Below are 26,364 nucleotides of genomic sequence, written 5' to 3'. Positions count from 1 at the left end.
TTTTATATTTTTTAATATATTGCAACTGCATTATATATTTCACAGGCAAGAGGCTCTAACCTATATCAAACAATAGGTCAGTCAGCTGGGAAAGCATTATTAAATGTTTTTTGTGTATCAAAGTCACCTAGACCTATCTGTACAAAAAAGTAAGTTCTAAATTTCTGATCAGCCATGTTTGAAAAAGAGGAAGAGGTTTTTTTGTATTGTTCATCATACTTCACTACTGCTCCACATGATACATTATCATAGTCTTCACACAGAAATGAAGAAAAATGGGCAAATAATAATATTTTTGGTATCTCATAGCAAGACCTCTAAATCCCATTGTTTTGTATTTAGAAGATAAGTAAAATGTATGTTTAATGGCTGTAGAGTTTTTATTCCACTTGCTCTTTTCTCTGTGCTTGTTAACGTTTGCAAGCTAGTATGAAAGTGCATTAGATCTTGTTGAACAGTGTGGACCGTGTGCTACAACCTCAGTATTGTGCTCTGGGAAGCTGTATTGGTCACTCATTCCTCAGTAATGCCATGGTGTAATATGATTTTCAAAAACTTCAGGCTTTGCGGATTAAAACATGCTGACATTTGGCTCTATACCATAGAACCAACCAGACATTGTGTATTCCATTTTCACTGGAATAGTTCCAGTGCAGAAGTGATATTTTTCTCCAGAGATCTTGTTTCTCTACAGCCGATAATAAGAGTGTATACTGTTAATATGCCACTACCAATACAACTGGCAGCAGGGAAAAGGAACCACACTTTATGTACGGCGCAGAGGTGACAGGACATCTTAAGGCAAGTTTGCTCCTATTTACTAACATTTGGGACTATTATATTTGGAGATTCTTCCATCAAACAAGAGCTCCTAAGGACAATAACTGATATGGGACTCACTCTCCTTATTCACCTAACAATTGTTATACTGAGATATATTATTCATACATATGCTTGTCTATAGAACCAAATAAGTGATCAACTTAAAAATATTGAAAGTGTATTGAATTTAACTTATGTCTTTCTCCTACTGCAGTTATTGCTTTCAGATTTTGTACTAATTTATTAGTGTTATTTATGTGATAATTTATGTGTTTTTATGTGATAAAAATAATGGTTGTTTTTTTTAATTATTAAAGTATCCTTGTGCCACATAGCAAAACTCAGATATTGTATGTATAAAAATGTATATTTCCAGATCCAGGGCATTCTGTATGGTTTCTGTGTTCTTTTACTTGCAGCAGGCTGTAAAATATCCTTAAACTATTAATCTTTTATCAATTGTATTATTCTTTTTAAAGTAGCGCCGGGTTTATCCTTTCACCACAACTTTGGAGTATTTATGTTCAATTTGTTACTAGTGTTGTTTTGTGATGTGGCTCATTTGGGCATCTACAGTATGTGATTCAAAGTCTAAATTAAGTTATTGTTGTTGTAGCTTTTCTTTTTCCTTCTCCATCCTCTTTGGTTCTTCCCTCCTTCCTCCTCCTCCTCCTATTAGATGACAATGACATATTAAACAGTCAAATAATGTGTTTTGTTGTGTTATTTTAATTTGTACACTTTTAAAAAAGCACTTGAGTAGGAAAGTAACCTGCGTGTCTTCAAGCAACTCACTTTAACTGGAAAAACAACAATGAAATGTCTATTTTACATCCAATAACTGTCATTAGAGCTTGTTTAATAAACTCTGCATGATGAGAATAAAATATAAAGATTTGATCAATTACAGTAATATTGTTTGAATTACTTGAAAAGAAGACTCAACCCACAGATATGAGACATTGTAATGTTTAGTTCCTGGCAGAGGCAATTACAGATTAATATTCCTATTATTCTATGAAGGTTAACATCTTAATTTATTTTTATTAGAATTAAAATGTTGCAGTACAAGCAGTTTAAGGAACATTTATCAAAATAAATTTACAGGAACTATTGTCCATTCCCAAAGTAATAGCTCTTCAGTTGACGTTTTTTAATTTTTGTTTTATTAATATACATTTTGAGTCTCTCATATCCAAAATGCTTGGGACCAGGGGTATTTTGTATAATGGAAAATATTCAGTATTTTTTAATATTTGCATTTAATAATGAAATATCTTGGGAATGGGATCCAAATATACACACAGAAGGCATTTATGTGTTATATAGACCTTATACACACAGCCTGCAGGTCATTTTATACAATATTTCAATAATTTTGTGGCTCAAACAAAGTTTGTGTACAGAAATTAAATTAACTTATGTTTCATATACACCCTATACACAAAGCCTGTAGGTCATTTTATACATTCATTTTAATAATTTGTGCCTTAGAGAAAGTATGTGTACATTGAACCATCAACAATCAAAGGTTTCATTATCTCAGTCATGCAAAAAAAAATCCAATATTTCGGAATATTTGGATATGGAAGAATTAACCGTATAATAATAAATAATAATAAAAATAAAAAAATACTATTGTTATTACATTACAAATATAATTATTACAATTGGTGTAATCTTATGATAAATAAATCTCAACTTTTTATAAGATTTTCAAATAATTTTCTTACTCTACTCCCATTTGGTGGACATAATGCAATCATTAAAGTTATGTGCTAGAGCAGGCCTGGCCAACATGTGGCTCTCCAGCTGTTGTGAAGCTACAAACCCCAGCATAACCTCCCACCGATCAGCTGGTAAAGTATGCTGGAACTTTATCAACAGCCACGGATTGACCAGGCCTGTACTAGAGAATTAATCTGACTTATATTTACTGTATTTGAAAAGATACCATCCCTAGACTAGACATTCACCTTTTCTTAGTAATGTAAAACTGTTTATGCTTATTTGTTTGTTAAAACCAATTTATAGTAGCTGGATAATATTTTGTCCTTATTACTGGTTACTTTTTATGACAGTTTTCAGCAATACAATCAATAGAGAATTAATGGTTTATCAATCATCTTACTATCTTATGTGAACATTACTGCAAAAGCGTGTGGAAATATATTTATATTTTACATTTGCAAAAACATTTTTGGACCAGTTTTGTTTTCAGTTTACAAATATGAAAAACTTTATTTTAGAAAAAAATAAATGAGTGAAAAAGGTTCAAATAGTATTACCTACATTTGATGATGTCTTGATAATCTTGTATATCATCACCAATTTTAAAGCAATTTTTTTGTCACTTTTGTGCAGGTGCAAAGAGGGCTACCAAGGTGTGCGATGTGACCAGTTTTTACCGAAAACTGATTCAGTATTGTCTGATCCAAGTAGGTGCAAATTACAATTATCAATTTTATAATTACAACCTATGTTACCATTTATTGACAACATTAAAAAGTCTTTGAGTCATTGCATGGATTTCTGTTTCATTGACTTTTTAAGATTATGCCATGCTGAGTAAATTGTTAGAATGCTAATACTGTAGATGTAAGAATCGACCAGAAAATGATGCAGAACTTAATATGTTGTTAGTGCTGTGAATATTTGAGAACATTTGCATCCAAAATAGTAGACCTAAAATGCATTCACTAAAAAAGCAAGAAAAAACCAACACAACATTATTTATATATTTTATTTGTTTATATCTGCATTTGTAAAGTTGGAAAAATCACAAGTTGCATGCATGTGTGCATCAGCAACATATGTTCCAATGTACCTGATTTTTACATAGGCCATATACAGTACATCAGATACTGTACACTTACTGTACAGTAGACTCAAACTTGCAAGTTGGTGATTATGATCCATGAATTTGTTGTTCCACAAGAGCACAAAAGACTATCTTTACAAAAATACACTGGCGCTCGTAGTAAAAATGGACGTTACTTTCCTTGGGTAATGACTGGTCTATTTCACTTCCAACACCATTACGGGAGACTGTTGATATATGTAAAACAGAATATCAACATTGTATTCTTTCGGTTGTTGCAGGAAACAGTTTTTGTTCCATTTTGTTTTTAGCCTAACCTAGGCAACCTAGATTGCATAGTAGACCAATTGTTTTTGCAATGTTGTGCCACAGGCATTTTAGTGCTACCAGAGCTGAGAGATAGACTAATAGAGGAATTATAATTAGCCATCCATTCACAAAATGGTCTGGTTATTAGTCCCACATACATCAATGCACACAGACTAGTAAGTGTATATTTAACACAGGGCCCAATTCAAAGATGTACGCTAATCACACAGCTGCTACATCTTTGTATGCAGCGGCTGTGTGATAATATGCTAATTCCGCAGGAGGTATTTTATGTAGATAGAATCCTCATGCGGCTTCTCTGATTCACTGCTGTGTCAAAAGAATCAGCATCGGATAATATGCATGAACATCATTCCTTTGAGCAACCCTCAGGTTACTCAGGATGACCATGGAATTCATGCTGCTAAAGCAAGTGATGCTGCATCCAAGTACACAGACACTGGCTTCTGCATGCCCAGAAAATGCTGGCTGTTGCCACCCCCACTCTGGCCTAAAACTGCCACAGCCTGTCAATCAGGCTGCAGTGTCCAGGCCACTGCAAGTGATCTTGAAGAATGAGATCTGCACATGCGCAGATCTCATGCCATCGGAGATGTACGGTACGTGAACATTTGGGTTTGTGTACATCTCTGAATTAAGCCCATAGTCACTATTGTACGTTAGAAAGTATTTATGGGAATCTTCTTGCCATTATATCGATGTGTTTAAGGATAGTTCAGCATTCATACCTTTGCAGGTAATGCAATTAATGCTAAAACATCCCTTTTTACCATTATAATGTCAGGCTTATGTAGTGGGTTCCCGAGCCATTGTAGTGGTTTTTTCAGGCATGTTCAGTAATGTTTGTCCCATCAATAATAGGAGCCAGTTCTGTTAAATTGCTTTCTTTACACTTAGTGTTTAGGTGTCATAGGTATTAGTAATAATTACCCTAATCTCACGTTTTTGATCACCATCATATACATGATATTTGGACAGTCTCATGTATGTTTTCTTGCCACATGTATAAGCTACTGATTTAGAATAGCCTCTCTGAATGAATCTCATTTGAATTTTCTCTATTTGTAATTCAGTTTGTTGAACACTATATTGTCACTGAGGGGTAGCTTGCAAAAGTGTAATTCTCACTGTAGGTTTACAAAATAGTATTACCAGTCTTCTGTCCTTGCAGTATTCTGTCAAGTTTATACATAAATTTCACAGGACTTTGCAGATGGCTTAAAAAATCCATTATTTCTTCAAAAAGTCTCCCTTGCATACAACCGTACCAAAATGATGTCATCTATAAAATATTTATAAAATGGAATATCTGCAGAATATGTGTGAAAAAATGGACTACTCATGATAGTACATATACAGTAGGTATTAGCAAAACTGGGTGCTATATTTGACTCCATTGCAGTGCCTGTTAGCTAGATAAAGTATGCATCTCTGTATTTAAAATGGTTACATTTGAGAATTCAGTCCAGAAGTTTCAAAATAAATTTAACAGATGACATCTGGACCTGATCATATACAGTGTATAGATGCCAAAGCTGTATGGGTTGATGTGGGATGATGGTATGGGGGGACTTAACATTAATAGTAGCCAACAGGGAATCTTAGGTAGCATATCAATCAAGTTGATCTGTTTATTTTATATAAGTGGGTATTTGTTTGTCAAAAAGCTGAAGAAAGCCATCTATAAACTGAGATAATGGCTGAAGAATACATTTGTGTGCCAAAACTGTCACACTACGGGGCATTTTAAATTGGGTGCAAGGTTTAGCGAGGAAAAAAACCTTGCACTCCTTGCGCCCAATTTTGGATTACCACGGGAATGGATGCTCCCGATACCAAAATAAAAGCTCTGAAAACCCAGCGCCGCGTAAAAAATGTTTTAATAAAAATTCTGCACTTACCTGGCTGGGGGTCTCTGGTGGTCTCCGCAGCTCCTGGTGGCCTCCCCTCTATCTTCTCACTGGATAGGGGGCTGCTGGGAGGCTCCAGGGGCTGGTGGGAGGAGCAAGGGCTGCTGGGAGATGTTGTTCTCCCAGCGCCCATTCCGGGGGTCACACAGACACTGGAGGGCCAAACTCACTGGGGATCACACACACACAGCACTCATACACATACACCTACTCATACACACTTACAAACACTAACAAACACTCACACACACTGACCTATACACCCTGCTGCAGAAGACCCATCTTCAGATGGTGGATGCAGAAGACAGTGCTGCATAAAATAAGTAATTATGGACTAATTAAGCTAATTGGAAACTTCCAATTGCTCAATTAGTCCTCATGGGGGGTGCCGACGGGGTTCCAGAGCAAGTCCTGCTGATTTTGCCTACAATTAACAATTAACGAAAAGTGAAATAAACAAACACCCGGAGCACAACAAAAAAAGAATCTGCACCTAATTGAATAGCAAAATACTGCACCTGCAGGAAAACCTCACAGGTGCGGGATTTTTGCTTGTCTCGCCCCCAATTGAATATGCCCATATGGGGGTGATTCAGAGGTGGATGCAGTTGCAGTAGTGGCAGCCACTACTGTTTCATTAACTTAATGTTCACACTGATGGGCATCCTATTGAGTTGCCCACTGGCAGCGGCCTCCCATCTTTGACATACAACATATATATGTGCAGTGTACATGTATCCCATTATTTCACTAGTGAGGGGGATAGGAGGTTTTCTGTTTACCCCATCCATAAGCCCTTTCAATATAGATGTTGTTTTAATAACGTGATCTCAGGAACTGACTCAAATATAATATCAATATGTAAATATAATAGGAATATTTCCACAAATAAAGGGCTAATTTCCAAGATGTTCCTAAATGGAAGCAGCCCAAATTATTTAAGAAACTTTACCAGTGTAGATTTATTTGCCATTAGGCCAGCATTTCCTAGATCTTAAAGGGTGGGTACAGTCAGAATTTTGAATTTATGTCGGCATAAGAATATTGACACAGTCATAATATTGTCATTGACCATAATGACATTCATCATGTAGACAATAATGACATTTTGACATGTTAGCATGTCAACATTTTGTCCTGGTTGTTTATCTTGCTCCCAATGGTTGCAGCACTACCATCAGCAACTTGCAGGTGCCAGCTGTCTTGTGACTGTCACTTCGAGGTCAGAGTTCTGATTCTCTGGTGTATTTCTCTATTATCCCAACCACTAATCCCTACCCCTAACTCTCCCTCTAGTGCATATCGCTAACTTTCCACCCCCATAGCCTAACTCCTAACCTTACCTCGCAACCTAACTTTAACCCACCCTCCTGCAACCTAACCTTAACGTTGACATTCTGACATTTTTCTGTCGGCATTCTGAGAATGGCAACCAGTTGCCTGTCAACATTATAACAATGTCACATCATAACTGTCGACACTGAATTTCAAAATTGTTACTGTTGACCTTTTGACTACATCTCATCTTAAGTTACTAATACTATGAATTTGGGATGTCACGTCACTCCTATATTCCTGCCAAATTACATGAGAAGTCTATCTCATACCACGCTCTCTGGACAAAGAAGTGGAACAACTCATGACGTCTCAAATCAATTAGTGCTTCTGTCCACAATGTATAGCTCCACTATTATAATGGCATTGGATTTGATACATAATGCCCAGTGGTGCTGGGATATGGGCCCTCTGTCTCATTTACATGTACAGTATATATAGAATAAAATCAATTCATTGTATTACTTTATTTAATATCTTGTGAGCACTGAAAATGGACAATTATAAACAAGCTGCTGTATTATAGAAATTAACTATTAGTTTACTTGATAAATACCTAAAGAACTATAGTGTAAATAAATGTTTGTTTTAGGTTAATATGTCACCAACTCTCTGAAATGAATATTAAGAAAATTGTCAGCATGAGAATATCAACATTATAATTTTGACATTGACCATATCATGTAGACAGTGATGAAAAGTTGACATTTTAGAATGTTGAGATTTCGTCCTGGGGGCCAAACTATGACTCAACTGCACCTGGCTGCTGCAACAATTCCATGGGCATCTTCTGGGTCTTGGCAATCATGTGACCATCACTTCTGGGTCAGAGCTCTGATCATCCGGCATTCCAGTAAATATTTCCCTGCTATCTCTAACCCTAATACCTACCCATAAACCTTAACTTTTTACTCCTTTGATTGCTTTACTCAGCATTGAATCCAAACACATTTCTGTCTCTTGCCATACGTTGCATGATTAGCAAATATATTTATTTTTTATTACTTTCCATTAATAATGTAACAATTCATAAGTAAAACTATGGCATCCAACAGGTAATATTTAAATGCTCCCACAAATGCATCACATGAGTAATTTGTAGAGTTGTAAGTCCATAGTGCTGCCTGGGCTGCAGCTCAGGTTGGCGCCAGTCTGAACTCTATAAGTTACTATTGCACATGTGCAAAAATGTTAGTCCTGTAGGAAAAGATACAAATACACATGTGCACAAAACCTGGCTTCCAGGGTCTGCATTGGTCACAGCCCTTTGAAGTCAGGAAATGCTGGCATGCTAGCAGCAGATGTAGGTTCACAGTGGAAGCACTTTCTTCTAATGGACATCCTGACTAGCGGTCAAAGTAGTGTCTAGTATAGAGTTTCACTGTAACCAAATTGGTAGTTATAGGAAACTGTTCCTTGAGAACCACTGACTTTAAGCAGTGGTGTAGCCAGCTCTTGACATGAAGGGTAGTGAAGAAATATGCTAGCCAGGTACAGGTGTTTCACATGTCAGAACCAACCCCCAAATTCCCTTTATACAACATCATACCCTCCACATGCCCCTTATATGCCACCAGACTACACTATATGCCTTTTTAGTGACATCACACTTCTCCATGTGAATTATTTATGTCATCAGAATTCTCCACATGCTCATTTTTGCCAATAGACCCCACCACATGCTTCCCATATGCCATCGGACTCCTGAACATGCCCCTGTGTGCCATCAGACTCCTTCACACGACCCATTTGTGCCATCAGTCTCTTCTATATAGCCATTATGTGCCATCAGACTCCTCCACAAGCACACTTTTGGGCAATCAGATTCATCCACATGCCTCTTTTCAGCCATCAGACTTCTCCACATTCTCATTATTTGCCACCAAACCACTCCAATTGCCTTTTTTGACCCAAAAAACTCATCTTGACTTTTCTATGTGATTAAATGATTGCAATATGAATAGGTATTGTGGCTATACAATTACTGCCATTGTACTTGTGCAATTTACATAAGAAAGCCTACAGTGACAAAATTCTGCAAATTGTACTGCAGTCATGATTTTACTAGCATCATAGGGCAAAAACTATACAAATAAATATAATTTGCCAACTTGCCATTGTAAGGTTCCTCCATGTTGTGTCTAATCAACTGAAATCAGCAGAAAAGTAGGAAGATGATCAGGTGTAAAGTGGGAATAAAAGTGGTGGCTGAGGTGCAGGGAAACGAGAACAGTAGGTAGTTTGGGCAAACGGAAGAAGTGTGTGGGAAATAGCTGAGAGGGAAACAGTTGCACAGACAATAAAGAGAAGACATTTTTCAGGGAGATGCATGTGTCTAAAAATTAACAGTGAGTAAATTATGTGCTGTAAGGTAAAACGAGGAGTAGAGGACAGGATTGATTATGATGCTCAGTTTAGGGCAGAAGCAGAGGATAGAATTTGATGATGATAGTCAATGGAGGCCAGGGAGATCCGAAAGTGACAGAGGAAGACCTGCGCCCTTTTTGTATCTATAGTTTCTACATGCTGCCTTTGGAAACAGGCTGCATTTGGCTATGCACATGAGTGGCAGCTCTTCCTTTGGGCCACAATCATCTTCGCATTTTTCTGCTTCAGGGGCCTGGGCAGGCAATCCCAGCCCTGATCGTGCCTCCTGTCCACTACTGGAACCAGAAGCACATGCTCCATTGGCTACACTCTTGGTGGACACATGTTGATAATGTTGTGAAGCATCATCACCAAGACCTGGGGACGAATTAGGTGTTAATTGTCAGCTGGGGGAGTGCGCACTCCCAATGCACTTTTCCCTGTCTAGGATACTGACTTTGAGTATCAAGTATCCAATAGCTTGATGAAGAAAATATTAAAAGGTATATACAATACAGTGAATAGTAAAGCACAGGATACACATAAGGGGAATCCACTTTGAAAATATATTCATATTGTACAGACTGATACTGAACAGAATACACATTTCAGGCCAAGGCAAAGTTAGAAGTAAATCAGGCATATATTACACAAAAGAAATTTGCAGAGCTATACATATCTCAAGAAGACCTTCATCTAAATCTTTAGCATATGTGCCTGGTTTATTACAGTACTTGTGCCTCGCACTTAACTACTGTAGGTGCAAAAGATATAAACTTACAAAAAGGCTTATATTCTCTCACATATAAGTTTGCATTGCCTTCCTTTTTGTAAAAAGGCCCTCACCGTATTAAGGTGAAATATATCATTAAGGCTCCTCCCCTGCAGACTGCTCCCTGGACAGATAAATCTGTGTTTTGATCTAAGGACAGCAATTTCCCCCCTAACACAGGCTTATACATAGAGGCATACCAAAGCAAGGCAATGTTAATATTTATTTATTTTGTTACCTGATAAGATTTTATGCCCACCTAAATGTCTATTGAATGCGGATTTTCTGGCCCATTGCATCATAATGTTCATTGCCATCTGCTATGTATATGCTGTGCATCATCTTGCAAGATGTATTCCATGATGCCAAAAGTTATTAAGTGGATGGCATTCTAATTAGAGATGAGCGGGTTTGGATTCCAGAGATCCGAACCCCCACCCGAATTTAGCATAACAGAGTTTGATCCAAGCAGGCTCGGAGTTTCCCGCCTGACTCTGATCTTAAAACTGAGGCAAAATGAGCCTTCACCTCTGTGATCAATGCAGTATAAGGCCACGCAATGGATGCCATTTCACTCCGGCTGTGGAGACTGAACAGGGAGGGTGGGTAATGTAGGGCTGGGAGAGGTGCTTGTGCTATCTGCTGTGTCCTGGTCTGGTGACTGCTGATCCATTCTGGTCTGGTCATTGTCAGGCCCGCTGAGAGCAGCGGCGGGCCTGGGTAATAGGGGGCGTGGCCTAATCGTTGGAGGCGTGGCCATGCCCCTTCCCGGAAAAAAGCTCAAAACCAGGGGGGTGCGATCAGTGTGATCGCTCCTCCCCACAGGCATAGGAGACTGCTGTGGCTGCTGCTCAGCAGCCACGAGCAGTCTCCACTGCAGCTCAGCACACGCTGTGTGCTGGGCTGCTATGAGGGAGGGGGAGTGGCACCGGACCCAGGCCCCCACCAGGCCCCTCAGGATGCCCGGGCCCCGGTAATCTGTACCTGCTCCCCCCCTCTTGGCACCCCTGGTCACAGTGCTGTCACTGTCACTGTGCTGTCTCCTGATCCATCTGGGCTGCCTGCTGTGTCCTGGGCTGGTGCTGCTGATACATTCAGGGCTGGTGTTTTTACATGTCTGCTGTGTCCATCTGGGCTCAAAAAAATATATATATATTAGTAAAAAAAATTATCAATCAAAGTGTCTTTTATATTTTTCTGTGTGTATGTGTGCGTGCATGTTAGGCTTAACCGCACAAGATCTAGCAAATCGGCAATGCAACGTAGTGCTGCCCGACTCCAGTTGTGATCAGTCAGTGCTCTGGGTCCAAGTTCTTCTGGAGCTCAAAAAAAAAATTAAAATCATCATTTGTCTTTTTTTCTAATATTTTTGTGTGTGCGCATGACTGCATGTGTGTGAATTTTGTAACCGCACCTTGGCTACACTATTGGTGCTTGTCACACTGCTTCAAGACCATAGAAAATATGGAGGGCTGTCACATGACAGGAGAGCAAGGCCAAGAACCACAAGTTGTAGCTGCCACCAGCAGTGCAAGGTCATCAACTTCATCGTCCTCTATGAAGGTCCATGCCCCAGGGCTTAAGTCATGGTGTCGATATGGTAAAGCTACTTTTACTGAAGTTCTGAAAAAAAAATTGAAAGGAAATTTGCCTTTAGATAAACAAAAAATTGGCAATATGCCATTCACTACACGAAGTGGCAAGGAAAGGATAAGGCCTTGGCCATTCTTTATGAAGACTGCTGGTTCTGATTCTGATAGACCTTCAGAAAAAACAACTGTGTGCCCTGAGAAATCAAAATCACAAATCCCTGTGGAGAGGGCAAGTGTGTCCGCAGTTGTCATGTGTGAGCCAGACCTAAATACTAGTGTACTGGAGGATCCTCCATTTGTGTGCCCTCTGTTAATGTGAGAAAGGGCAGTAAACATCTTGCAGATGTAGTCAATTAGGATGCTTCTGTGGAATTGCACATGGAGGAGGAGGATATTTTGGTAGTTGAAGGTGCTAAGGGTGATGAGGATGTTGATAATGATGAAGTTGGTGATGGGGATGTTGATGCCAAGGATGCCCTTTGTGTAAGTAAGGCAACAGCTGTTGCCCATGGATTGAAAAAGCCAAAGCCCATTGTTGTCATACCAGGGCAAAATACAAAAAAAATGCACTTCTTACGTGTGGAATTATTTCCACCCCAATCCGGACAACAATTGTCAAGCCATATGTAACCATTGCAAAGCAAGTGTGAGTAGAGGGAGGGACCTAAATCACCTAGGAATCTCCTCCTTGTTATGTAATTTGGAGCACATTTATCAAATATCAAAGTGTATGTCACCAAGTTCCAAAACTCAAAACGTAACAAGTCGAGTGTCACCTACCTGCTCCCTCTCTGTGGGATCCAAGCGCCTTCGATCGCCAACACAAACATCATCATCTACATCCTCACTCGTGATCAGAATTAATTTAAAAAAACAATTGATTATTAAACAGTCCTTTGATAGAGGAAGTAAGTATAACAGCTGTCACCCAGTTTCACAGTGGATCACTGATGCCATGATGGCTGTGCTATTATTAGATGGTGAAATAATAAAAAATGAGGAGGAAGTGCAAAAGGAGGATGAGGGGGAAATTTGTGTATTATCTGACGCTAATGTGGATGTTGATGATAAAGATGGAGTTTGCGTAAATCAGCCACCAGTGGCAATCGTTCTTGCTACTGATAAAAATAAAGCCAGAAAAGCAACGTCTTGGGTGTGGAATTATTTGAATCTAATTTCTGACAACAGTTGTGAAGGCATCTGTTCCATTTGTAAAGCCAAAGTTAGCAGAGGAAGCAGCTCCTCCCTGTTACGTCATTTGCAGCGAGTTCATGCAACTTGTTTAACAAAATTATAATTTGTAAATTAATAACAAGCAGTCCAGTATCAGCTACCAGCAGTTTGGACCAGCACATGCAATCTCCACCTCCAACACCCTCATCAACAACCTCCTCCTTAATAATTGAAGGTAGTCCTTCCAAAAAATGTTTTGTGGGAACCCAAACAAACCAAGGAGTTCAGCCACGAAAGTGTCAGTCCTAGTGGCTAAAGTGTTTGGTTTGTTAAACTGTACATGTCCTTTTTAATATCCCACATAAGAGTGGGTGGGAGGGACAATTCCATCTTGCACCTCTTTCCTTTACATTTGGCACAATTTGGGGCATTGCCGACTGACATTATTATAGTTTATTAAACTGCCATCCTGTCTGCCACTGCTGTGTGGCAATGTTTCATAGATGTCCTATATTTTTTTTAAACTACTGTGCGTTTGTGCTGCTGCTCTGTTGCTTACTTCAGCCAGCCAGGTCGCTGCAGCCTTTGGCTTGTATTGGTGAAAAATAGTGAAATCAATATTGTGAGCTGTGAGGTGGTTAAAAATGCCTAGAAATGCCGGAAAATTATTGTTATTAAGGTTAATTATACTGTAGGAACAAAAACAGGCCCAAATTATGTGGTTTTAGCTGTTTATATAATTTTTTGGAAAAAATACAGATCCAAAACCAAAACCTAAAAAGAAAACACCAAGGAAAAAAATCCAAAACCAGAATCAGATCCAAAACCAGGGGAGATCCATGGCCATATAACTAGGAAGGGAGCGCAAGCACCATTGCCCTCCACCTAGTTAGACTAGGAAAATATTTTGATAAATGCTAATAGCAATGTCTGGAATGGAGGCTCAATGAGATACAGGGCATAAATGGAGACCAGAACACTGCATGCTAGAATCCCAAGCTAGTAGGTTTATTTTCATGCATTGATTGTTTTAAGGAATTGAAGTTTGAAGCAATACCCTTTCTGGTTTTGCTTTCTAATGTGATGTGAAAAAGCATTATTAAAGTTATTTTGTTCTACTGAATTGGGTTTTCCCATGATTCTTGATATTTAATCAATATTCTATTTTGTATGTGGGCCCTGTGTTTGGTGTGTGTCAGGGGAGGCATGCCAATATGTTCAAATGAATTTGTTTTTTTATATTTGAGATGAACACATGCTGGTTACATGACCCCAGCATCTGCTTACATCAAATAAAGAAACAAGTTTGTATGAACAGATTGATTCATCTCTGCTGATTCATACAGGTATATCCACATACTCAAACTGTTAATATGCCACTAGAATACTGTACATCCTCTATAATGAACGTAATGTAAACGCTGTCTTCTTGCCACTGATACAAAGAGGTTCATTTAGAATGTTTGAAGAGTAGATCTAAAGTGGCTGTCTACACATATGTTACAATTTATTCACATAAGGGTTTAACATCCTTTTTCTTAGCTGTGCTGCTCTTATTACAAGAGCATTGCATGTTAAATGATGGGAAACTTAGGGCCTATTCATCATGACATAGTTATCACTAGTGATAAATATGTTTTAAACTCGCTGCAAGTTTAAAAATTGTTTTGGAGGCATTCATCATGCCTCACTAACGGGATGTAGTTATGCAGCCGCCGGTCTCAATACCGACATTGGAATCCCGACAAGGGGCTCAAGATAGGCATCCAAATACACCTATCTTAATCCCGGTGCCAGAACGCCGAAGGACACCAGCCCGAACAAGGTAAATCTGGGGCGCGCTTAGCGTTAGCCGCGGTAGATGGGCTAGGTTTAAGGAGCATAGTGGGGTTAGGGTTAGGTTTTGGGGGGGAGGTTGGGGAGAGGTTAGGGTTAGGCACTCCTTTGGGGGAGTGTTAGGGTTAGGTACCATTGGGGGAGTTATGGTTAGGCACTAACAGGGGCAGGGTTAGATTTAGGCATGAAAAGGGGAGACAGGTTTAGGCACTAATGGGGAAGGTTACTGTGCGGGGTGGAGAGGGTTAGGGTTAGGCTACAAAAAGGCAGGGTTTGGGGGGGAAGGGTGAGGAAGGATAGTTGGTGCCCTGTCGGGGCACCAACTATTCTGACAGGAAGCATCCCAACAGCCAGCATTACATACCCATTCCTCACTAACAACAGGTATCATTCCCAAAAAGCTGCTCTTTTTGCAGAGTCAGCTTTTTGGAAAAGTGCTACTTTTCCCCCTACAGATGAGGTATCCATAAGTATTTCCTCACTGTGTCTGCCCCCGCTCTCTATTCCCCACTGTCTTTTACCCCCTGCACGCGTCCTCCGGTGTCCTATCTGGCACTTGCAGGTGTCTGAATTAGACCCCCACCCCCAGCAGGTGACACTTAAATTATACAAAAGAAGGTGAAAATTTAAATTTTTCACCTGCTATTGTATAACTTAAGTGATAATAAATAGACCCCCAAGTGATCCCTTCAACTGTGCACAGTGCAGAACAAACTGCACAGTGCAGAACACACTAAAGAGGACCACTTCATTGGAAACCGTTTTTGAGGCATTCCATCTTAGTGTGATCTATAGCATGAACAGTAGTTTTACACTGATCAAAATAAATTAGAATCTAATTATGCACTTTACTACTTCACAAATCACACATTTGTAGGGAATCCAGACTCGTAAATTACAGTAGTGGCTGAATTGTTACTTGAATGAGTCCGTAGATAAAGATTAATAATAGTTCCTTAAAATACTACTAACACTGCTAACATGTAACACATTCATTGTTATCAATACCTAAATCCATTGGTACATTTATTCACTCTTCTAAGGGAGATATTTAACATAATCTCCATATTGTTGACCAGTAAGTAACATTTGTTATTGATGCTTTTCACAGCGACAACAGATGACTTAATAGAGTTTTAAAGTCATGCTGAGACAGCATATTTGATAAGAGGCTGTCCCAGTGATGAACCCTATTGATCTTTTTTGTCCTAGTTTACCACAGTGGTTAAAAAATGAACTTCAGGATTCCGATCCAGTGTCTTTAGTGTAAATGTCCAGGCATAGATCAGCACATGCGTACAGTCCAGCCTTTTGGGAAGGGATCTGCTATTCTCAGATGGATATAGGTATTAAGGTCAATCTCTATGCTTGACATATTGCTCCAAATTATGGGGACTGAGGAATTTTGCTTCAGTTTACCTAATGTGTCTCCTGCATTAGGCATTTGTTACATAACAAATAAGACTGATTTAGAGATGTACGCTGTTGTACAGTAGCTGCTTCTGTGGATGCAGCTACTGTGCAATAATATGCTAATGCCACTGGAAGCATCTTGTGTATATAGATGCCTCCTGCTAGCTTCTTTGATCCACTGCTGCATCTGAAGACACATCATCGGATCACTCTGCATGATCATTGATCATGAGTAACCTTCAGGTTATTCGGGATGCCCAGTGGTTTCATGCAACTAAAGCCAGTGAAGCTGCTTACAAGGATGCAACCACTGCTTCAGCATGCACAGAAAATGGGGCAAACACACCCCTATTTACTGGGATGCCTCCTGATGCCATGCCAGCTCCACCCCCAAATGGTCCCAGCTTGTCAATCAGGCTGCGGCATCTGGGCACTGCAAGTGAGCTTGCAGAAGGAGATCTGCACATGCGCAGTACAGACAGCAGGTTTTTGTACAACTCTAAATCACACCCAATGATGATATGTCTAAAACATTGAAAACAACCATTTCCCCATTTCCACCCAGCTTATGGCTAGATAAATATGTCTCGGTGTTATATCATTTATCTCCAAATTCAAAGATGAACAGGTATGAGAGATAGGAGAGCTATATAAAATGATGGTTGTTAAAATTAATTAATGGCCCTTCAAAGTTGCATGAAAAGGGAGGGGTTAATCTAGACAACAAAAAGGAAAAATGTTCCCCCAGCACTCTGCAAAGGATCAGCAATGAGATTTGAATACTATATGATAATAGAAATACATATCAGGCCACGTCAAGGCTTCTGGTGTTTTTCTGGGGACAGCAGTACTGCACCTGCACGAGTCACCACGAAAATGGCCACCACCATTTTCCCAGTGATTTATGCTGCTCTACAGCAAAGCCCAGTGTTGCTGAGCAGCACTCTGGAGACTATGGACAGGTAAGTATAAGGCTATATGGGGCAGGGCATGCAGTGAACGCCTCCTGGACCTGGGACCCATGAGCCCCACACACCCTGCACCCATTATAGATACGCCCCTGCCCTGCACTTTTCCATTATCTGAGTCTGTGTCTTCCCACTTGACTCTTTTGTCTTGCTCCAATTGGGGCTGATTCTGAGTCACTTGCAAAGCGACTGAAGTTGCGGGAAGCTGTGGAAGTCCGATTTACTACCTGTTAATGTAAGTATCCAATCAACTGATGCTGCGGTTTGTGCATGTGCAAAAGGAAGCCCATGCCATCCATTGAGTTTACGTCGGCCACTTCCTAAGTGCAAGAGATACATAAGAAACTGGTTCCTTTTTTAACGAGGATCGCAGAAGTCAGGGAGGTTACATATGATCACATTGTGTCTACCCAGATCCCACCCTTAAAGCCCTATTTCACGATAAGATTCTGCTAAATTATGTCTGACTCAGAATAGGATGGATATAGGCAACAATGAGTGTATTTACATCTGTGTCTGATCTGCATCTGCATAAATCACCATTTGTATCTGTCATAAGAGATCTGTTTCACTCAGAATCAGGCCCATTATGTCACCTGCTACCCTGTCCTCATTCATACAAATATAGTGGACACATCGCCAGAAGACCTGCTGCATGCTTATCTTTGCTGCATTATGGGCCTGATTCAATGGTGCAGGTTCAGCTAGTGGCCTGCGTTTTTAGTCCGCACTTGCATCTAGCTGCACTATGCATGCATCCTATTGGTTACCAGTGAAAGTAATAGAAATAATATGATTGCAGAGAGAGACAACTTCAGTGGATATTTTTGGAAGCAGAAAGGTGGCTAGCCAGACAAGGGAGTGTCGCGGTCACCAACTGCATCTTTTGCTGTAGTTACATTGATTCCAGCAGCCATGTTCAGATGGAGATTTACATCTCCATATGGCTGATGCAATGCTCATTGGTGCTACCAATGTGCAGCTGATGATGCCTCTTAATGTGCACAGCACTGGATTAGTGCCACATCTGGTGGGCATCTCTGTACGAATCCCATAAGCTGCAACATTAGCATAAAGATAGTTACAATGCTGGAAAAGATGCAGTCGCAGCTACAATAGCATACATCTCTGAATCTGGCTCTGTATATCAAGCTCCTTACTATCATGGTATAAACAAACTAGTGTCGAAGAATAATAACAAAATGGTGCTCAGACCCTGCTCAATTACACATTGAGAGGCATAATTATTATAGTAGATCTGTTTTTAGAGGCTTGCGTAGTTTCTTATGTACTCATTTATATTATAAGGGTACAGCAGCAGATATCTGCAGTTGTCCCTCCACTTTCATTTACTGTACAAAGCAGTCCACATAGCTATCTATGGGGACTGCAATAATAGCAATATAACACGATCCGAAAAGCTAAGATTTTCTTTTCTGGACCATGTAGCTAACATCATCTTCAGACATTGGCCTGATTCAGAGATGGTTTCTGCAGTTGAGAGATTTATGGCTGTTGTGCATGCGCGAAAAGTCCATAAATCCCATATTACACAGGTGTGAACTTAACTGTATGATACCAGTTACAGCTGCATACTGGATCAGTATCATTAGAAAAGGAGATCATTGGTTTCCAGGGTGGTGACCTGAAGTAAACGCAAAGAGTCAGTTTTATGGGCATGTTATGGGAGTGAAGTGGGCCTGTAATTGGATGCGGCTGTTTCTCTTTACCAGTACAGCAGCCACAATGGCCATTTTTTTAAGGATTTAATTGTGTGAGCCATAGGAGGCTTAGGGGGTTGATGGCACGACAGATAGAGCCTTGATGGTGAAGTGTTCTTAACCAACAACAGATCTGCACTGTGCTTGGTTAGTAGCAGTGGGCACCTCAGGGTTTACTCAGTCAATCACCTGGTATTACAGAAGATGAATGCTGAAACTGGCATTTGCATAAATTTACAGTTGCAAATCGGTAAGAAATCAAAGCCATGCATGAATAGCATCCACCTCTAAATCAGTCCCAGTGTTATCCCATAGTAACCTATGTACTAATGTACTGTATTGCAATGTTTGTCAGAGAGGGAGCCTTTGGATCCCCATCAGCCTGTACTAGCACATATGCAGCCCGATGGCTGTGCATTTTCTATACTGGAACTGTGCCCAGAAGTAAAATTGATAGCATAGGTAAAAACTGTACTTATTTATCTTCACTGAGATAGGCTCCTAATGCAGCTCGTATGCTGGAAATATACATTTATTATATTCATATTAATTTATTTTCTTATTGCCACAATATGCAGCATAAATTATATTTAACAGCATAAAATTCACAATATTGCTAAATATGCCCCCTAAAGGATTAACTTGTAAAATGTGAACCACTGTCAAAACGGGTGTGATATGTATCAGCGGCTGCCCGACAAAGGAGGAAATCCCGATCGTCCTAAAGGTAAGTATAAACTAATATAACCCTAACCCTCCTTTAGGGTGCCTAACCCTAACCTCCCACCTGTGCCTAACCCTAACCCTCCCTCTAAGTGCCTAAACCTAATCCCCCTTCCCTGCTGCCTAAACCCAAGTCCCCTGGGGGGGTGCCTAACCCTAACCTTCCCCGGGAGCCCTAAACCTAACTCTCCCCACCCCGAAGCTGTCTGCTGCGGCGCTCAGCATCACTTCAATCGGGATGCCGGGCGCTGGTCTCCCGGCGTCGGTAAAATGACAGGCGTCTAGATTTAGATGCCTGTCATTCAGCCCTCACCGGGCTTAAGTGTTCTAGAAGCCGGCGGTCGACATTTAGAACGTTGGCTTCCAGACAACCTCCCGTCAGAACTAGGGACCTTTTAAATCCTTTGTTAATAATACTTCTGTTTAATATGGATATAATCATAGAGGGTAGAAGAGAATGATTATCCACCAGAACATAAATAATGTGTATGAGTTAATGAGCAATGGCATTGAGCCACTTATGACTACAGTATTATAGATAAATAAATCGAGCCTTATGCAGACTTGGGAGCAAAATGGGTGCAAATTACTGAAAAACAGTGCACAAGAAAATAGTGTATTTCCACATATGCAGACCTGATCACATCTCAAGATGCATCTGGATTTGCTGGGCAGCAAATGCAGCTATTTGCAACAAGTAACTATCATCAGAGTATTAGTGCCTTTGCCCTGTAGCTCCTGTACTCTCCGGCTCTTGATAGGTGCACCGCGCATGCACAAAGCATCCGGCAGGGCCCTTAAATAGCGCATGCGCAGAAGCACCAGCTTCTAGGGACTGCATCTGTTGTAGCCCCTAGAAGCTGGTAAGGGCTGCCGTAAAAGCAGGGGATTGGCTTCCCGTTGGAACTGCTCTCTCTGTTATTGCAGTCCAGACTCACAGTCCCAGGGGAAGAAAACTCTGATTAGCGGAGAGCGCATCCAATTGGAAGTCACTGCCACTTCTAAGCAGTCCCTGCAGATGGTCGATTTTACTGGGGTGGCTGCAGCCCCTAGATAAAATCTTCCACTGGTCTATAATGCTTTCCATTCTGCATTTGTGCATTTGAGTCCATTCGCGTTTTAAGTATGTGCAGGGTGATAATATGCAAAATACACCACAACTACAGTAGCATAGTGCTCACACTGCAGCAGCCACATCCTGTCTAAAAGCATTTAGGGGTCTATTCATGAAGCAGAGAAGAGCCCTGTATAGCTGAAATTAGGGAACTTCTCTGCTTCATGTGATTCATGGAGCAAGTTTACCGTGGAGAAGTGTATTACCTCTCCAGCGGTACCCCCCGCTCCATGCCATACTGTACTTTTGTATGGTGAGTGCGATTCCTAAAGGAATGGAAAGCTCAGCTTTCTGTTCCTCTCCTGTAGGTACAGATTCGCCATCTGAGGATGGCGTAACCTTTACCACATGCCAAAGTTACATACTTCCTGCTGTCTGTCCGGCACCAGGCGCTGGCTCCACCCCCTTTTCCCAGCATCCTTTGCAGCAGGTCTGACCTTACCTGCTGCTCTTGGACGCTGGCACATGTGCAGTGAGGAGCAGGCATATCAGGTGCTCTATATGTCTGTCTTCTCACTGCGTACAGGAGATTACGAGGGGCCGGACAGCATCCGAAGACGTCGGAGAGGTAAGTCTACATGAATGGCTACTAAACTTCTCTATATATTGCATCGATGTGTTGATATATATATATATATATATATATATATATATATATAGTGAAATATTTAGTAGCCACTTCATGTTGTATATGAATAGACCCCTCAATATCTTAATAAATGTATGCTGTCCAGTAAATCTCGTATAATTGTAATTCCAGTCCACCTTATTTTTTCCATCTTTTAAACTACTCTGGCCTCAAGGGTGTAGGTCAAAATTGAATGCCAATGTGTAGCTGAAGAGTTACTAACGATCCATAATTGTTTTCACATCAGCATTATCAGACTCCTGAGACTTCACACAGACTGCTTACCAAGTCAGAAATAGACTGCTTACCAAGTCAGAAATATTTTGATTAGCGATAAACATGGGTACAGTACATTCTGTCTTTCCTTTAACATCATCAATGTTGCCTCAATTTAATAATTGCAAAGTACTTAGCTCCCATTGGGTGCTAAGTACAACACAAGTAGAAAACCAAAAAAAAGTGATTTCCCTCTAGCTGGCAAGCTACGCAAACTAACATTAATCAGATGTTCATCAAATTTCTTTCCTTATTTTAGCATCATAGAAAAACCACACAAGCTTATTTATTAACTAATACATTTCCGTTGGTGCTCAAACTCTGTGCCAAAAAATCCTGAGACTCACTGAAGAAATGTAACACTTGTGGGTACCGATCTGGTGCAATGTTACAATCTCTTACAATGTTTTCTTTTTCTCCAATCGTTGTTTGTTTATGAGTTTTATAATTCATTTAGTGACCTGGATATAACAAAACTCTTCTTGGGAGATACTGACTTCCAGCCAAGGCATTTAGTGGCCTCTGTGGGGAAGTTAAGAACTTCAATTTGAATTATAACCAATACATTGATGTTGATACTGAAATACAAGGAAACTACAAGAAATACCACCACCTAGTGAATTTTTGATATATAAAATTATTTTTTGTGGATTTCTTTATTCTGGATGTCAGATAATATTTAGTACAACATTTATTACTGTTAAATACTGAAACTATATTTTAATAAGTGCTTTATTTTTTCTGCATATAATATACAGAAATGTGACAATAGACTTCAACTCTTTCTAGGACTAAGTGACATTCATGTATTTTTTTATTTAGAATATATTGTAATAAATGACTCTATTTTCGCTGTCACAACATAACATCTCTTTAATATTTCTTCTAGACAGTATTAAAAGTTACCTGAAATGGTTCTAGTGGTAGATTTTCAAAGTCTCTAAAAATACGTTAGGGTTCATTTAATAAAATTATTTAAATGCATAAATGTGCTTTAACAAATGACAACCAGTCAGATTTCCAAATGTCATGATTGTAAGGCAGATTAGAAAATCATATCAAAATGGCTAGTTGGAGCACCCTGCTAAATTTTAGTTTGCAGTTATATTGGCCATTAACATTGCATTAACAGTATAGTACAGAAAGACAAATAAAACATCATATTTAAGTCACTGTTATTTACTAACAGTATGACTTAAATATTGAGTTATGTTTATCTAAAGTTTCTTATATACTGTATAGAAATAGAGAAAGAGACAGAAAGTGCAATTATAGTTTCACCTAAACCAAAAATGATTGTTACTATCAAGGAAATTTGAGAGGGATATTGTAGGAACCAGATTATAGTCTGAGAATAGGAACTAGCATACTAATAGCTTTCTTTTGGTCCACACATTCACAAACTTACTGCAATTTCTGTGCAGTCAATGGAAAAAAAGAAGCATCTGCTCCAGGCCCGAAGTTACTCAATGAGGTTTTTCTGTAATCACAAATCCCCCCCCCCCCCCAGAATATTATCACAGTAATGTCCACCGGAGCACACTTTTATTCTGTTTGTGCTGTGCTGGGTTTAAAAAACTAAAACCAAAATTGAAATACATTCATATGTCTGCTTCTGGTCTTCACAGACCTGTTTAGATAAGGCTATTACTTCAGACATAAAATTAGGATCCAGTTGCAAGCTCATCAGTTGCTTTAATTTTGCATCCCTTTCAATAATCACTTGTCACTGTAAGCAGATAGAGGCCCTCATTCAGAGTCGATCGCTAGATACAAGCGGTCGCTCTGAATGAGGGCGGCCACTTGTGGTGTGAAGTGCGGCCTCCTGGTCACTAGCTAAGCTGTGGGTTACCGCCCACAGCTCTAGAAATCAACCAGGTTGATGGTCGCGATGGTCAGGACCATCGTGACCATCGGGGCTTGCGACGAGACCCTAAGGTTGGGTCTCGGCAAGCGCAAGCCCCAGGGAGCTTCCTGCTCTGATCGAGCAGGAAGTTCCCCACTGACATCATTGCTAATGTCAGTGGGGCCACCCCCAAATGGCAAGCGTTCCATCAGGAACGCCTCAGTTTGGCCGGCCACCCCTCCTGCCCACCTCCAAAATGGGGCGAGCTGTCAATCACCATCGACAGCTCGCCCCCTTTGGTGCGAGACCCGTAGTAACGGAGCGCCCGTCGCTAGCCAGGTCTCACGCATGTGCACGTCGGAGCCGGCTCCGACTTGCGCATGCCCAGTAGGCAAACATCGACCCGGTTGTGAGCGCTCAGCGCTTGCGACAGGGTCTGAAAAAGGCCCAGAGTCAGTCTTGTGAAGTCGGAGACAACTTGCACACCATAAACCAAAGTTGTCATCCTTTTATGCAGGGATTAGGAATATATATCTGTGGTTGAAAGAAACTACAATGAAAAAAATGACCTGATTCAGAGATGGACAGAGGCGTGGGTGAGGCTATGTTTTTTGGCAGTTGGCTATCTGCGACTATGCAACTGCCGCTCTCTAGTGTACATCCATGCATATGAATGAGCAAGGACTGAGACTCCCTCTTTGAGCATCTGTAGATGCTGTAATACCACCTGGTGCATCCTTCGACACCACCATCGGTTGCATAACCCTATTGCAGTTGCAGATTTTCTGAGTATGGTTTTCAAAGTGAATAAAGAAGCTTCAGTGTATATACTTTAGCAAAAAGCCTGCAACACTCCCATAACACACCCACAAGATGGACCTTCTCTGTGCATCTGTTTACCCACCTCTCAGCACTTTTCCAGGACATTTCAGATGCTGTGTGTTACAACTGTGCCTTTGTGCATACACAATATGTAATGCATGCACACACAGTAGTAAACTAAATTGCTCAGCTTTAAGAACATCAGCATAGCGTGAGACTTTAAACGAGGCCCAAAGTGAGCGTTTTGGGCATTTCCTCACTTCTTTTGTAAACAAGAAACAAAACATTTCTTATCTCCTAGTCAAAGCTCTCCATCATTTCATTAATAAATTTACAAATTTCCAACATTTGCAAGTTTGGAATTGGTGCTGGGCTTGGGGAGGTCTAACTGCGACATGGTAGAGGTGTAGCCACTTCATAGTGGTTGAGGCTTCATCAATAGTAGAATAATTCAAAACTTACATATTTTGCTGCATGATTACTGCTAGACACATATTTTAGATATGGCCCGATTTTAGATATGGCTCTCATTCTCCCAAATCCAACACAACAAATACTCAAAATAATTTGCTGTTATATCTGCTATAACAGCTTCCATTCTTTTGTGAAGGCTTTCCGCTACACTTTGGAAGATGGTACTGTAGCACAGATTCACATCCATGCACAGTAGTGAAGTCATGCACTGATATTGGTTGATAAGGTTCAATATGGTTGAAGTAAGGGCTTTGTGTGAACCACATACCAAACTCTGCAAACCATTTTCGTGTGTGTGTGAGTGCTTCACAGTGGCATAGTTCATGTGGAGACATTACTTCTAGTGGCAATTTGGAACTTGACTGCTCATTATTTTTGTGCTATGCACTAATGCAGTTCCATTCTGCTTGTGTGCCTATCACTTTGTGTTAAACTGTTTATGCACCTAAATATTTCTGCTTCACATTAACAACACCTACAGTTGATCATGGTAGCTCTAGCAGTGCAGAAATTTGATAAACTGATGTGTCTGAAAGATGCATCATTTTAAATTTACTGAGCACCTATTACAATATACCTAACTGCATGTTTGGGTTTTGTAACACTACAAAGTGACTGATTTTTAGCTTATAGATCTCTTGGTTATGGGCTGACATCTTATTTTGCAACCCTTATTGGTTTAGCTGACATTAGTTTGACCTATTTTTCATTGTGTTTCTCTCATTTATATCTTTGTTCTGTATTACAAAATAAATATGTGGGAAAAATGTCCATACTTTTTTGCCAGTTAACTTTTTAAGGGTCGGCACAATGATAAGTTTAAGATCCTTTGTCTCAAGTTATTTTATAGGGATGTGTGAGGGAGCTCCCATCCATAGATTATATGTTCCTGACAGGTAGGGTAGAAGTGCAGCACTCTCTGCTTCAGTGACAAGCTAATATACACATCCCTTGGATAGCTGGAGTCTTTCTACATGATGAATTGTAAGACCCTTAAGCTGGAGGTGCATATGAGCTCACACTACATTGATTTGCCTTTTGACTGCTGATGCTGCATCACAATTTCCATAAAACTACTGTTAGATCCAACTATGAAACTTTATAGGATGTTTACCATAATGATAAGTTAATGTACTTGTACACAATACTGCATAATCTGATGGTTTATTTCATATTATTTATCAGCGGAGGCATATAGATCATCTTTGGAAAAAGCAGTATTAAGCTTCATATTTTCCAAGCTTTTATGTCTTTATGTGCTGCCACAATAGAGAGAGCAGCATGGCTTTCTCAGTGATGGAAAGCTCATCATTTGTGATATATTCATCTGTGCATTGAGCAGAACAGTGCTTTGCAGCCCATTAAAACCTGCCATCCCAACCCTCTCACTTTAGATATATAGATTGGTAATTGAGTGTAGA

At 40.1% G+C, this 26,364-nt stretch overlaps 1 protein-coding gene across 3 annotated transcripts in view; it reads left to right on the top strand.

Moving 5' to 3' along the window:
- The window catches only part of NRG3 (neuregulin 3), a 944,800-nt gene that overhangs the window by 642,562 nt on the left and 275,874 nt on the right, over positions 1 to 26,364 (top strand). For all 3 annotated transcript variants that reach the window (XM_088463066.1, XM_088463067.1, XM_088463065.1), the window contains exon 3: positions 3,187 to 3,260. In XM_088463066.1, the coding sequence (XP_088319192.1) occupies positions 3,187 to 3,260 (74 nt within the window). The remainder of the gene's footprint in view (positions 1 to 3,186; positions 3,261 to 26,364) is intronic.

Source organism: Taudactylus pleione, unplaced genomic scaffold, assembly GCF_031769625.1.
Source record: "Taudactylus pleione unplaced genomic scaffold, aTauple2 ptg001314l, whole genome shotgun sequence".
Lineage (NCBI taxonomy): Eukaryota > Metazoa > Chordata > Amphibia > Anura > Myobatrachidae > Taudactylus > Taudactylus pleione.
This window is presented reverse-complemented; position numbering and strand designations above follow the sequence as displayed.